This window comes from Artibeus jamaicensis, unplaced genomic scaffold, assembly GCF_021234435.1.
Source record: "Artibeus jamaicensis isolate MK-2021 breed Jamaican fruit bat unplaced genomic scaffold, CSHL_Jam_final contig_777, whole genome shotgun sequence".
In the NCBI taxonomy this organism is placed as follows: Eukaryota; Metazoa; Chordata; class Mammalia; order Chiroptera; family Phyllostomidae; genus Artibeus; species Artibeus jamaicensis.
The window spans coordinates 382,446-395,604 of NW_026521966.1; the positions used below are offsets into that span (position 1 = coordinate 382,446).

The 13,159-nt window shown below is 52.3% G+C and overlaps 3 protein-coding genes across 3 annotated transcripts; 2 read left to right on the forward strand and 1 right to left on the reverse strand.

Moving 5' to 3' along the window:
• Window positions 1–277: 277 nt before the first annotated feature.
• On the forward strand, window positions 278–3,267 carry GP1BA (glycoprotein Ib platelet subunit alpha). The gene is made up of 2 exons (XM_037137098.2): window positions 278–478; window positions 715–3,267. The coding sequence occupies exons 1-2, from the start codon at window positions 317–319 to the stop codon at window positions 2,791–2,793; spliced, it is 2,241 nt and encodes a 746-aa protein (XP_036992993.2). The 5' UTR covers window positions 278–316; the 3' UTR covers window positions 2,794–3,267.
• A 1,962-nt stretch (window positions 3,268–5,229) lies between these two features.
• Window positions 5,230–8,080, reverse strand: SLC25A11 (solute carrier family 25 member 11). Its single transcript, XM_037144235.2, has 8 exons — window positions 7,743–8,080; window positions 7,027–7,179; window positions 6,735–6,941; window positions 6,473–6,563; window positions 6,305–6,395; window positions 6,119–6,218; window positions 5,987–6,038; window positions 5,230–5,851 (listed from the first exon to the last, which is right to left on the reverse strand). Exons 1-8 carry the CDS (start codon window positions 7,835–7,837, stop codon window positions 5,696–5,698), a joined length of 945 nt encoding a protein of 314 aa, XP_037000130.1. The 5' UTR covers window positions 7,838–8,080; the 3' UTR covers window positions 5,230–5,695.
• A 156-nt stretch (window positions 8,081–8,236) lies between these two features.
• On the forward strand, window positions 8,237–12,799 carry RNF167 (ring finger protein 167). The gene is made up of 10 exons (XM_037144236.2): window positions 8,237–8,316; window positions 8,449–8,950; window positions 9,034–9,114; window positions 10,387–10,512; window positions 10,624–10,711; window positions 10,918–11,008; window positions 11,214–11,319; window positions 11,460–11,553; window positions 12,163–12,243; window positions 12,322–12,799. Exons 2-10 carry the CDS (start codon window positions 8,864–8,866, stop codon window positions 12,621–12,623), a joined length of 1,056 nt encoding a protein of 351 aa, XP_037000131.2. The 5' UTR covers window positions 8,237–8,316; window positions 8,449–8,863; the 3' UTR covers window positions 12,624–12,799.
• Window positions 12,800–13,159: the final 360 nt, after the last annotated feature.

The following is a 13,159-nucleotide window of genomic DNA, read 5'->3' on the forward strand; positions in this document are numbered from 1 at the left end:
CAAGTAAGACCATAATGGAGAAGTGTCCAGTGGACACAGAGGGATGGGGGGCACTGGCAACCTTGGGAAGAACTGAGCCAATAGAGGGGTGCGGTGAGACAAGAAACCAGCCCAGAGTCGGGTGAGAAGGCAGAGGGAAGTGAGGGTTAAAATTAGGCAACTCTAAGAATGTAGCTATAAAGAGGAAGTGAGAATGGCAGCTGGAGAGATTTCTAAAAGCTGGATGAGGGTGGTGGTTGGAGTTCTCCCCAGTGGGAGAGAGTAGAGCCAAAAGGAGGGCTTGGGGGAAAGTTGTGGAAGGGGGTGATAAGGGCCTATGTCGGGAAGGAGACTGTTCACTGGGTCACATGAGCCCCTATCAGGCTGGCATTTCCTCTCCATCCTCTTCCTGCCTCTGATCAGCCCTCCCTGGAGCTGGAAGAAGGACCGAGTCACACCCTGGAAGAAGCTGTGCCTTTGGAGGTTTTTCTGCCTGCCTGTAAGCTGGGGCTTCAAATGGGAGACAAAGGGGTCTGAGGGAGGGATGAGGGCCAAAGACCTGGAGCTAGCAGTTTAGGGTTTGAGGGGCAAAGATGGGAGAGGGGAGTGGAGAATATGGGAGGTGTGGGAGTCAAACTTCTGGAAAGGACCCTAGAGGTTTCAGTGACGGCTAGGGCCTGGGGGAGTAATGTAGGGAGCCAGTGGGGTGCCCACTCAAAGTCCCCTTGCCCACAGGTCCCCATGCCGCTCTTCCTCTTGCTGCTCCTGCTGCCAAGCCCCTCATGCCCCCAATCCACCTGTGAGACTTCCAAAGTGGTCAACCTGTTGGAAGTGAACTGTGATAATCGGGGGCTGAAGGCGCTGCCTCCAGATTTGCCAGAAGCCACAGCCATCCTCCACCTGAGCGAGAACTCCTTTGGCACCTTCTCCACGGTGCCCCTGGTGCCTCTGACTGCCCTTACTCAGCTGCACATGGAGAACAGCCAGCTGACCAGCCTGCAGGCTGACGGGGTGCTGCCACTGCTGGAGATCCTGGAAATACCCCACAATAAGTTGGCAAGCCTGCCCTTGCTAGGAGGGGCACTGCCAGCACTCACTACCCTGGATGTCTCCTACAACAAGCTGACCTCTTTGTCTCCTGATGCCCTGAATGGCCTGAGCCAACTCCATGAGCTCCATCTGCGTGGCAATAAGCTGAAGACTCTGCCCCATGGGCTCCTGGCATCCACACCCCAGCTCAGGAAGCTCGATCTGGCTGACAACCAGTTGATGGAGCTTCCCCCTGGGCTCCTGGATGGGTTGCAGGAGCTTGACACCCTCTTCCTCCAAGGGAACTGGCTGCGCACCATACCAAAGGGCTTCTTCAGGGATCTCCTCCTGCCTTTTACTTTTCTCCATAACAACCCCTGGTACTGTGACTGTGGCATCCTTTATTTCCATCTCTGGCTGAAAGACAATGAAAACAATGTCTACTTATGGATGGAGGGTGTAGATGTCAAGGCCATGACCCCCAATGTGAATAGTGTGCGATGTGTCAATGGGGCCAAGACACCCATCATTGATTTCTCAAAGGAGGGCTGTCCCCCTCTGAATGGTGGTGATTACACAGATGACTATGATGATAGCTCTGAAGTTGGGAGTAATTCAGTGCCTACAAGGGCTGTCATCACCAACACCAAAGGCAACACAACCCACTGGGGCCTGCTCTACTCAGAATCTGCTACTTTTCTACACAGTCAAATGCTCCACTTGCCTCCAACCGAAGAATCCACTAAGAAACAGACGACATTCCCAACCACCAGAGAACCCATCACATTCTTCAAAACTCCAAAACCCACTACTGAACCCACCACAACCCCAACCACCCCAGAACTCACAACCCCACCCACCTCAGAACCCATCACAACCCTGTCCACTCCAGAACCCACAACCCCAACCACCCCAGAACCCACAGCCCCACCCAGCACAACCCCGACCACCCCAGAACCCACCACAACCCCGACCACCCCAGAACTCACAACCCCACCCACCTCAGAACCCATCACAACCCTGTCCACTCCAGAACCCACAACCCCAACCACCCCAGAACCCACAGCCCCACCCAGCACAACCCCGACCACCCCAGAACCCACCACAACCCCACCCAGCACAACCCCGACCACCCCAGAACCCACCACAACCCCACCCAACACAACTCCGACCACCCCAGAACCCACAACCCCATCCACCACAACCTTGACCTACCCAGAACCCACCACAATCCAGACCATCTCAGAACCAACGATACTTTCAACCACCACAGAATCCACCTCACTCCCTACATTAGAATCTACAATTATCTCTGAATTCATTGACCCCGCAAAGGTCCGTGAGGTGGCTCAAGGGAATGTGGCCAGCTCCAGAAATGACCCTTTTCTCAACCCTGACTTTTGCTGTCTCCTCCCCCTGGGCTTCTACATCTTGGGTTTCCTCTGGCTCCTGTTTGCCTCTGTTGTCCTCATCCTGCTGCTGACCTGGGTCCGGCACATGAAACCACAGGCCCTGGACTTTGGCCAGTCTGTTGCCCTGGCCACAGCCAAGCACACCACATGTGTGGAGCTGCAGAGGGGAAGGCAAGTGGCTGTGCCCCAGGCCTGGCTGCTTTTCCTTCGAGGGACACTCCCAACTTTCCGCTCCAGCCTCTTCCTGTGGGTCCGGCCTAATGGCCGTGTGGGACCTCTGGTGACAGGACGGTGGCTCTCAGCCCTGAGTCTGGGTCGCGGGCAGGACCTGCTGGGCACAGTGAGCGTTAGGTACTCTGGCCACAGCCTCTGAGGGTGAGTGATTTGGGGACTTTAGGGGTTCTGATGAGCTTTCTTATGAGGATATGGCTGGGGCAGGGTGGGAGTAAAAAGCACAGGGTTGGGGGAAGTCTTAATCACTCTTCCTTTCTCAGAAGTCTCCTCTTTACACGACAGAAACACCTCAGACCCAGCAAACCAGTAGGGGTAGTGAGATGAGCTGGGTGGGTCATTGAAAACGGTTCCCAGTGCTCCATCAAATGGGGATGGGGGTGTTTCGCAGACTACTAGGTTATTACCACTTTGGGGAAGTTTTAGAAAAAAGCAAATAAAAACAAGCATACAGCAAGGACTCCACTATTATCTGTGTATTAAAAATTTGAAGGAACTTACCAAGATGTGAGCCCTAATTGTCTCTGGGTGGTATAAATATGGTTTTCCTTTCCTCCGCTTGGCATTCTCTAGTTTTCTACCATCATGTTATTTGCATAATAAAAACTAATTTCAAGCCCTGGCTGGTGTGGCTCAGTGGATTGAGTGACAGCCTGTGAACCAAAGAGTTGCTGGTTCAATTCCCAGTCAGGGCACATGCCTGGGTTGCAGGGCAGGTCTCCAGTAGGGGGGCATGCAACGGGCAATCACACATTGATGTTTTTCTCCCTTCCTCCCCTCTCCTCTCTAAAAATAAATACAATCTTTAAATTTTTTAAAGGAAATTATTAACAAAATAATTTTGAAAAGAAGAATTAGGCTCTTTTGGAGAAGAGTGGCTGGGACACCTGTCCCTAGCAATCCCATGGCCCTGACTACACCCACTCTAGTTGCACTACTCACCCAAAAAGCTCTAGTCTTAGCTTGCACTTCCCGTGCATGGGGTGCCTACCTCTCTCCTCCAGGGGTGACCACACTCCAGGCTGTGCCAAGCACTGGTTCCAGATCAAGAACTGTGAGGTTCCCTGGAGGTCGGTAACACTACTGAGGCCCACCTGTCTTGGCCCTCAGTACTAGGACTGAATGAGGATGCCTGAGCATACCTGTGGCCTCAGAAACACAGCTTTCCTGCTCTGTTCAGGTAAGTGGGACAGAAGAAAGGTGGGGTTTTGCTGAATGGTCTCTGTTTCCTACTGTCAAGCTAGGACGCATGCAAATGGAACCCACTCCTTACACCTGGTGCCAGATTTTCCTATTCTCCTTGGGGCTTTCTCTCTCACCTTGGCTCCATCCCAAACCAAGACCTGGGGCCCAGTTAATGGAAAGACTGAGGCTTTCTGGCTCCACAGAGAACCCCTCCCCAAGATGGTGCTAGAAGAATCTTCCTAACTTGAAAACCTGACTGCATTTCTACTGCTCTGAACTCTTTCTCTGATAGAGAACTCCTGAGCTTGGCAACCAAGGACTTCTGTGCATTGATCCATAGAACACTCTGGCTTCAGCTCTTAAAAACAAACACCTCACCACCTGTGCCCCAGCTATTGCAAACATCACATAGATCACCTGCTCCCCAGCCTTTGTCCTTTAAGCCACTGCTCTCAAGTCAGCCACGAGTAATGCCCTGCCCCCCTTCCCCAGGCAGTCTAACTGCTACAGAGCACAGGTCTCTCCTCCCCTAGGCAGAGCCAAGTGCTTTAACTTACCCAGCAACCGGTCTACTGCTACACTCCCAGTTCCCTAACTGCTCCTGTCATCTTCCCCTCCAGATTTAGAAATCCTTAAATACAAGGTTCAAGTGTCTCAAAGAGGCCACTATGTCCCATGCTGGCATGTACGGGGAGCAGGTAGACAGGCAGCGGTGAGAAGGCCCAGCAGGGAGGCCAGGTTGCTGAGCTCCACCTCTTTATCAAGAGGCCCTCCCACCTGTCTGCCTGTCCCCTACCCTGGCTCAGAAGACTCAGGGCCTCCTACAGCCCAACTCTCCTTCTAGTTGACCTTCCCATGCCTTTTTATGCCCCAAGAGGTTTTTAGGCTCCTTAAGGGAAAGGCTCGAGAATCACACAAAAAGATATTGCAGTCACTCTCCCCCACTTAGTGTCCAGATCAAGTCTCTGGCCAACAACCTGTTTCCTCAAATCTCCGGGCTTTGGGCACCTGGCTCCTGTGTTCACTGCCTCAAGCCTGGCCCATCCACCCGCTGCAGGTCAACCTTCACTTCTCCGATTCTTTATTCCCTCCCCCTTAAGGCCATAAAAGCAGTCACCAGACACCGGAGACTTTTCCTGGGGATTATGTGAGATGACTTGTGCTGACTTGTGCATCTTGGGCAAGTGGCTGGGAAGCAAACACAGGGCCTGGACTTGGTTTTCTTGACCCAGTCAGCTGCTAGAAGACTGATTTACATAACATTTACATAAAACTAGTGGGTGCTTTTTCTTTAATAAGTTTTCTTAAAAAGTCCGGTTTCTGTTCTCAAGGGCATTGCTTCTTTGTCCAGTCTCCTCCCCCTCCAGTCCTCACAACTCTTCAGATTTGGGGGTAACATTATCAATCCAATTTATTAATTATGTCCACAGTGAGGTGGAGAGAGAAAGGCCACATCCTCCCACTGCAGACCCTCTGACCATCTTGACAGCTTCTGCTCTCTCTGGGTCCCCTCAGCCCTGCCTTGGCTTTCCTATCAAAAGGGGGGATATTCTGCTGTCCTATGTGCCCTGAAACTAACACCCAAGGGGAGTCTGGAAATCCTCAGAGTTTCTCAGAGTTTCTCCCATCAAGGCACAGCAAGGGACAGAGAGGTCATGAGGATCAGGACAAGCAGGGTAAGCTGCAGCAGGGGTAGGAGAGACCAAAGTCCTTTACTGCAGAGGAAGGAACCACACTGTGGAGGGGAAATAAATAGAGGAGCCCAGGGCAGTAGTTCAGGACCCCCAGGGGCACACTGACTGTAGGAGTAGCAGGCGAGTGGGAGCCCCAGCACACTGGCTCCAGGCCCCTCGCCTGCCTCAGCCACTGAGGAAAAGACGCTTGTAGGCCTTGTTCATCTGCTCCAAGAAGATGAAGGTGAGGACGGTGTGGGGGCCCAAGCGGGCATAGTACGGTGTAAAGCCCTTCCACAGGCTGAAGAAGCCTTCGTAGCGAACGACCTTCACCAGCACATCCTAGACAGGCGGGTGGGCAGGACATTGGGGCTAGGACCTGACCTCTGGGGCCCTGGGCCTCATACCCCCGCTACCCTCATTGTTTTCCCAGGACATCCGATCCTCCAGCCCAACCCCCCAACCCTGCTTCCTCACCAGCCCGTTTTTGTATTCTGGCTTTCCGTCGATCATTCTCATGTTCTGGATCCTGAAGGAAAGGAGGTAGGGACATGAGATACACAAAGGGGGCCCTCCCAACTTTCTCCAGGCCCAGGCCTGCAGACTCACCGGGTCTTGACGATGTCCACGGGCATGGAGGCAGCAGTAGTGACCAGGCCACTGATCATGCTGGCACAGAAGTGGCATAGGATGTTGTCAGAGAAATAGCCTAGGAGAGGAGGATCAGGGAGTGGCAGTCAGCTCACAGCTGGCCCAGACCATTCTGGGAGCTGAGGGACCAGCTCTGGGTCTCACCTGAGTCCAATAAGAACTGCTTGGATTGAGAGTAAGAGGCGAGCTGGGCAGCATTGACGACGACCGCCCGAGCCATGGTAGGGATGCAGCCCTGGGTGGGGAGTGGGGGAGTCAGACATACCTGAGACCTGATCCCCTGTCCCTCAAGTCTCTAGCCACTTCACTCACCCTCCATAGTGTGGGGACCCCTTCCTCCCGGGCAATTCGAATCAAGGCATTAAACACGTTTTTGTAGCCACGGCGCTGGTCAGCTGGAAGCCTGGTGAAAAGGCAGGGGGAGGCCAAGCTCAGGACAGACCATCCTGCCCCACAGAAACAAAGAAAGGGAGGCCAGAACAGGTGAATGCTCTGTTCTAGACCTAAGATAAAAAATTCTTAATTCTTGATTCCAAGGAATGGGGCTGGGGGCAGACACAGACCTGGAACTCACCTGCCATCAGCGGTCATGCGGATAAGAGCCACCTCAGCTGGCGTTCCCACAAAGGCACCAGTTGCACCTGCAGTCATGCCAATCAGAGCCTTCAACAAAAAGCCGGGGGGTGTACCATCAGCCCCAGTCAGACGTTCAAACAGCACAGTATAGATGCCAAGACGAGTGGTGGTGTAAGTCGCCTGGCGTAGTAGGCCAGCTGACAGCCTAGAGAGTGAAGGGGTCAGTCGTATCAGGCCAAGGTCTGAAGTTGCCAACCCACACCCTCACACCCATTCTGTGGCCCCAATACCCGGTGTAAATGCCCCTCAGCCCTTCTGCCTTAAGGATACTGGTGAGGGCATGGAAGCTGGTTTTGTACTCTCGTGTCTTGGCTCCTTCCCCACTCAGCTGCATCCGGTTCTTCACCAGGTCCAGGGGTTGCACAAAAACTGTAGCTCCCATCCTGGGGTAAGACAGGGGTAAAGTCAAGGGCGGGCGTCCCAGATCTACCAATGCCTAATGGAGCCTGGCAACAAGGGTCACGAGGGGCAGGGCCTGCCTTGCAACTGACTAAATATTCAGGAGGTTGGTGAGCATGTATGTAAGTCTCCCCGTGTATCAGGAGCAATGGGTCCAAAAAGTCCAATAGTAGAGGAGCCATTCAATGAAAGTGCTCCATGCAGTTCCAAGGGGGTGGTCAAAAAGTGACCTGGGACTGCATGCAGCCGGACCCCTTCATGACCGGAGGAGCCATGCAGTGACTTGGAACTCCACACAGCCAGGCAGAGCCAAGCAATGGGTTGAGAAATTCAGGTAGCTGCCCAGTGGGAGCCGTGCAATGATCCTGCATGCAGCCTAGTAGGGGCCCTGCAATGGGTAAAAAGACCCTGGCAACCCATCAAGGGCTGAGGACGGCGCTGACCCCGTGCCAGCTCGATATTCTGCAATAGACACCAACATGAACTGGGCCCGGTTTCTTGCACCCATCCCTTCCTCCTCTTTCCCATCCCTGGGGCCTGAGCTTACCCGGCCAGGCCCCCAAACAGGAACTTGACCGACTTAGGAGAGGTACGGGGTTTCCCGTCCATCCCGGTGGTCCCGGGACTCGCCGTCGCCGCCATCACTACTCGATGGCCCTAGACACACAGTCCCGTGCGCGCGCGGCCCCGCTCGCGCCCAAGGTGACACCTTGCGCGCAACAGGGGCAAGGGCGCGCGCGCACACCTCCGTAGCTCTCAGGTCCAGAGCCAGCTGAAAGCTAGCGCAAGCGCAGGCGCAGGAGTACAGCGCAAAGGTGGCTGGGAGTAAAGCGGAGCTGAAGGAGGAGCTCTAGGATAAATGCGTGAAGGGGTGTAGCAGATTTAGGAAGCCAACCCATAGACGCAGTTTTTACCTAATTGAAATCGCGGGGAAAAAAAAAATAGATTTGAAGATCTCGCGAGATCGAGTAAGCTAGGCTACCCTGGAATTAGGAGGCCTCTCGCGATAAATAACAGCAAGATTTTTTTAGCGGGGGGGGGGGGGGGGCGGGCAGTGTGGCGAGGACTCTCGCGAGACTTTGAGGGTACAGCTGTGGCGCCGGCGGCCCAAGGGGAGAGAGGTTTGTGAACTGGTCAGCTCTAGGGTCCGGGCTGTAAAAGGGAAACAACTAGGTTGTCTTCTGGTACTTCGGTGCTCCCTTAATCTACACAGGCACTCCCACATCTAACTTTTATTTTAAACGGCCTTTTAGGACCGGAAGTCTCATCTTGAGCGTCCAATGCTGGAAGCAGCCTGACTTTCTTTACCGGAAACCCTTTCCCGGGCTTTAGGAAGACGGCCCACCTGGCCGGAAGTCCCACCTCCTTGAGCTCCCCCACCCTTCCAGAAGTTTTTCTGTCACCTGTGTTTACCTCTCTCCCCTTCCCCTGTTTTATTCTTATACCAGGAAAGGATACGTTTAGTGTCTTTCTCACAGGTTCTCTATACGCGTTGGGTACCTCACTCCCCTAGCCGTGGTTTCTTCCGTGCGCCCCCATGTAGCTGGAAAGGGGGACCTGGGGGTGGTTGGACCCCTGGGATTCTGTAGGGGCGGAGAGGTCGCAGAACTCCGCTTCTGCCCCTGCTACCAGTTCGCGGCCTCCTCAACTTCTTCCCCTCTCGCTGCCATGCACCTTGCGGCCTTCCCGCTTCCTGTAGTTGTTGTGGCCTCTGTGCTTTGGGGAGCTGCCCCCATCCGGGGGCTCATTCGAGCGGTGAGTCTAAGGGGCAGGTGGGGGGAGGGCGCTGAAGGGAGATGTTGCAGATTGAAGGGGAACCCGGAATCTTTTGTCCGCAGACCTCGGACCACAATACCAGCATGGATTTTGCAGACCTCCCAGCTCTCTTTGGGGCTGCCTTGAGCCAGGAGGGACTTCAGGTGATTTTATTTGCTTTTTCTGTTTCCCTAAATCTTCCATCCTGGGTGGAGGTTGAGGAGCTATGCCCTTGGATGAAGCCAGAGGTAGGAAAAGAGTCAAGTTAGGAAGTGCATTAGGCACATATAGTGTGGAATCCAGAATGTAGAGGGAGAAGACAAAGTCTACTCCTCGAACTGTGAGCACTGCGAGGAAGGCTTAACGTGGACCAAGAGCAGGGAGAAGTGGTGCTTATCAGTAGGGTCTTGGGTCAGTTGCTGGTTTATGTGACATTGGACTAGTTAATTAGCTCCCTGGGTCTTTGTTTTACTGTAGCATGGGATAATGATATAAGTTATATCAGGATTATTGTGAGGATTAAATTAGGTAAGCAGGTAAGCAATTTTGTAGTATTTTGTTACAAGAACTACCACACAAAAACTGGACCATAGATATCAGTGTAGTTGTTTGTAAGGTGGGTAATTGGAAAGTTAAAGGGAGAGATGTTAAAAAACAAGATCCTATTGAATACATTTTAAAGATTTTATTGGTTTTATTTAATGATTTGTAAATTAGGCAGTATCCCATGTAGCAAATAGAAAGGAACTCCAAGAAGCTGTACCAACTGAGACTTTTATAGGCAGAAGGGAGCAAGACAAAAGGAAGTTACACTAGCAAAGAGCTGGTTGGTTGTGGCAGTCACTTTAGGGAATGGCAGGGGTCTATCAGGCAGATTACCTCACTAGTGCTGACCAGGTAATTCCAGAATGACTAGTTTAAGATTCCATTCCTGGGAGAAACTAAAACTGTAATTAAATTAGGTGTTAGGTCTCGTTTGGTGACATGGGGCTTAGCATAAGTGACTCCATTTTGGGCACGCTGTCTCATTTAACAGAGGTGGATATATTCTGTATGAGTTTGTACTGGAGAAAGGAATAGGAGACAAAACTTAAGGAAAGTGACATAGGTGAGGAGAAGCTATGTACAATCATGGAGAAACTGGGAAGCAGAATTTGAATTAGCTTGGAGTGTGGCATATGGTTTAGCTCATCTGGGATAGGGAGAGAGATAATGGGATGGTCTGGTAAAGGGATGTTGTTTCGTATAATTTTATCTTTAGGAGGCTGAAGAGAGGTAGACTTCTGAGTTGGGTGGGTTGCTGAAACCCCAGAAATGAGAAGGAAGTGGAGGATAGAGAACATGCAGTATGTGGGAGCCAGTGTGCCTGGTAGGCTCTATGGGGAGCAGAATCTAGGAAGGTGAAAATCCAACTGTTTTTTACTTTTCTTCTCCAGGGCTTCCTTGTGGAGGCTCACCCAGCCAATGCCTGCAGCCCCATTGCTCCACCACCCCCAGCCCCGGTCAATGGGTCAGTCTTTATTGCACTGCTTCGAAGATTCGACTGCAACTTTGACCTCAAGGTTGCTGAATGTGGAGTGGGAGCTGGGAAACTGAGGGCAAAAAAAGGAACCGGGAACGAAGGGAGGCAAGGCCTATAATGTATTCTTATTCCCTGCCTTGTCCTCCCCTAGGTCCTGAATGCTCAGAAGGCTGGGTATGGCGCTGCTGTAGTACACAATGTGAATTCCAATGAACTTCTGAGCATGGTGTGGAATAGTGGTAAGGTTGGGGCATCTCTGAATAACTGAGGCATCTCTGAATCACTCAGTAGAGCTCAGATTAAAGAGATGGTGGGTGGGCTAAAAGCTTAGGGAAAAGAAGTCAATCCTTTGGGTGGGATGGCACAAAAGAACCAAATGCCAGTGTTCCCAAGGATTTGGTTGTAGAGGGGTGAGTCCTCAGTGTAATGCCCTGATCCCCTGCAGAGGAAATCCAGCAGCAGATCTGGATCCCGTCTGTGTTTATTGGGGAGAGGAGCTCCGAGTACCTGCGTGCCCTCTTTGTCTACGAGAAGGGGTAGGATGTTTCCCTCCTCCCCAGTCTTCCTTCAGCACTTTCCATGTTGATCTGGAGCCTGAGCCTCAGGCTCTTCATACTCTCTGCCTCTTGTCTTTTTTTCCACCCCTTTCCATCCTTGGGCCTTGTCCAGAGCCAGTTAATTTGTCTCACTTCATCACTTTGCTTTTCCTGCCTCCTTTGACACTGGTCTTCCTTTTCCTAGAGCTCGGGTTCTTCTGGTCCCGGACAATAGCTTCCCATTGGGTTATTACCTCATCCCTTTCACAGGGATTGTGGGACTGCTGGTTTTGGCCATGGGAGCAGTGATGGTGAGTAGCTCAGGGAGTGTGATAAGAGCTGAGGCCTTTAAAACCAGTTTGGATCTGGGGTTTAGAGGTGGGGGTAGTTTGTACTGGGTTGCCCAGTCCTGTTCCCTAAGGCTGATCTGATCCATCCACCCCTTTTCTAGATAGTTCGTTGTATCCAGCACCGGAAACGGCTCCAGCGGAATCGACTGACCAAAGAGCAACTGAAACAGATTCCAACACATGACTATCAAAAGGGTGAGAGGGCTACAGGAGTGGAAGGCCTTTCCCATAGCTTTCATGGTTCTGAAGTTTTGAGCCCAGAAGGTGAGGAGGAAAGAAAGATGGTAGGAAGATGCCAGCCTGAGGTGCTACCTTTCCTCTTATACCCATCTATACAACGAGGATGGGGCAAGAACACCAGTAGATGGGAAGCAAAGATGATTAAATGGAGTAGTTGAGGGGGAAGATGGAGGACCAACCTTGCTTATAAGGGAGGTGGAGAGAACAAAAATGGAAGATGTGGGGAGGATTTAGCCTGAGAAGAAACTGGTGAGGATGGGCTCCCAGGTCCTTAGGCCCAGGAGTCTCTAATGCCCATATAAGGTAGTAGCAGAAGCCCTGCCCTCATTTCCGCTCCTCCCACTCTATCTCCACCCTCACACCTCCCCTCAAAACCCACTTCCCTTCTTACCTCTGCTTTTCTTTGTCCCTTCCAACCCCCAATTTCTCCTGTTCTACCCTGGCTTTGTCCTGCAAGGCTCAGTCTTAGCTCTACCCTTGGCTCTAAGGAACCAGGGAAAATACCTTTTGCAAGGTTTGGCTCCACACTGGCTCAGTAAAGAGACTCCTTTTTGCCTCCCCCAGGAGACCAGTATGATGTCTGTGCCATCTGCCTGGATGAATATGTGGATGGTGACAAGCTGAGGGTACTCCCCTGTGCTCATGGTGAGGCCCTCAGTTCCTGTACCCATGTACCCACTCTACGAGCAGACACCAGGTATTTCACCTCATTCCTCTTGATAGCCTATCACAGCCGCTGCGTGGACCCCTGGCTCACTCAGACCCGGAAGACCTGCCCCATCTGCAAGCAGCCTGTCCAACGAGGTCCTGGAGATGAGGAGCAGGAGGAAGAAACTCAGGGGCAAGATGGTGATGAGGAAGGGGAACCAAGGGACCATCCTGCCTCAGAGCGGACCCCACTTTTAGGCTCTAGCCCCACAGTTCCTACCTCTTTTGGCTCCCTGTCCTCAGCCCCTCTTGTTTCCCCTGGGTCTTCAACAGATCCCCCACCCTCTCCTCCCTCTTCAACTGCCATCCTGGTCTAATTCTCTTCTAATCACCCCATCCCTGGTGACCTATTTTGCACAGTCTGTCTATGTTGAGGGATGGACACTTTTTCCCTAGGTTTTTCCCTTTACCCAACCCCTTCCTTTTGAGGGGGTTGGTGCAAAGGGACTGGGTCTTCAGTTACTGGGTTAATAAAGTTGTTTTGTCAACTAAAGGGGGAAGGTCATTTTCATACAGGTGAACCTTACCTATTTGGGGAATTGCCCCCTGCCTTTTTTGCCATAAAGGGGCAAGGAACTACTAAGACTACTAAGTCTACTAAGACTAATACAGTCATGAGGATGCCCAGCAGGCATTTGTTGTGAGTCAGAGACGGAACTCCACCCTTAAGATGACTCAACTGGCCCTGCCTTGCCCACAGGTCTGGCCCATTCCCTGGTCTGGGTGGCTGTGTTCCATTTCCCACTAATTCAGCGGGCACACTGAGGACCTAGGGCTAGAAAAGAAACAGCAGGCCAGGTGAGGCAGGTGCTTAGTTATGGAGGTAAGCTTCAGTTCCTAGACTTTGTAGTGC

Coding starts and splice junctions, on each gene's coding strand:
- GP1BA (XM_037137098.2), top strand. CDS start 317: ATGTCGGGAAGGAGACTGTTCACTGGGTCACATGAGCCCCTATCAGGC. Junction 479..714: donor GGAGGTTTTTCTGCCTGCCT/GTAAGCTGGGGC, acceptor CCTTGCCCACAG/GTCCCCATGCCGCTCTTCCT.
- SLC25A11 (XM_037144235.2), bottom strand. CDS start 7,837: ATGGCGGCGACGGCGAGTCCCGGGACCACCGGGATGGACGGGAAACCC. Junction 6,942..7,026: donor CTGAGGGGCATTTACACCGG/GTATTGGGGCCA, acceptor TTCACTCTCTAG/GCTGTCAGCTGGCCTACTAC. Junction 6,039..6,118: donor GTGGACATCGTCAAGACCCG/GTGAGTCTGCAG, acceptor CCTTTCCTTCAG/GATCCAGAACATGAGAATGA.
- RNF167 (XM_037144236.2), top strand. CDS start 8,864: ATGCACCTTGCGGCCTTCCCGCTTCCTGTAGTTGTTGTGGCCTCTGTG. Junction 8,951..9,033: donor TCCGGGGGCTCATTCGAGCG/GTGAGTCTAAGG, acceptor TTTTGTCCGCAG/ACCTCGGACCACAATACCAG. Junction 11,554..12,162: donor AACACATGACTATCAAAAGG/GTGAGAGGGCTA, acceptor TGCCTCCCCCAG/GAGACCAGTATGATGTCTGT.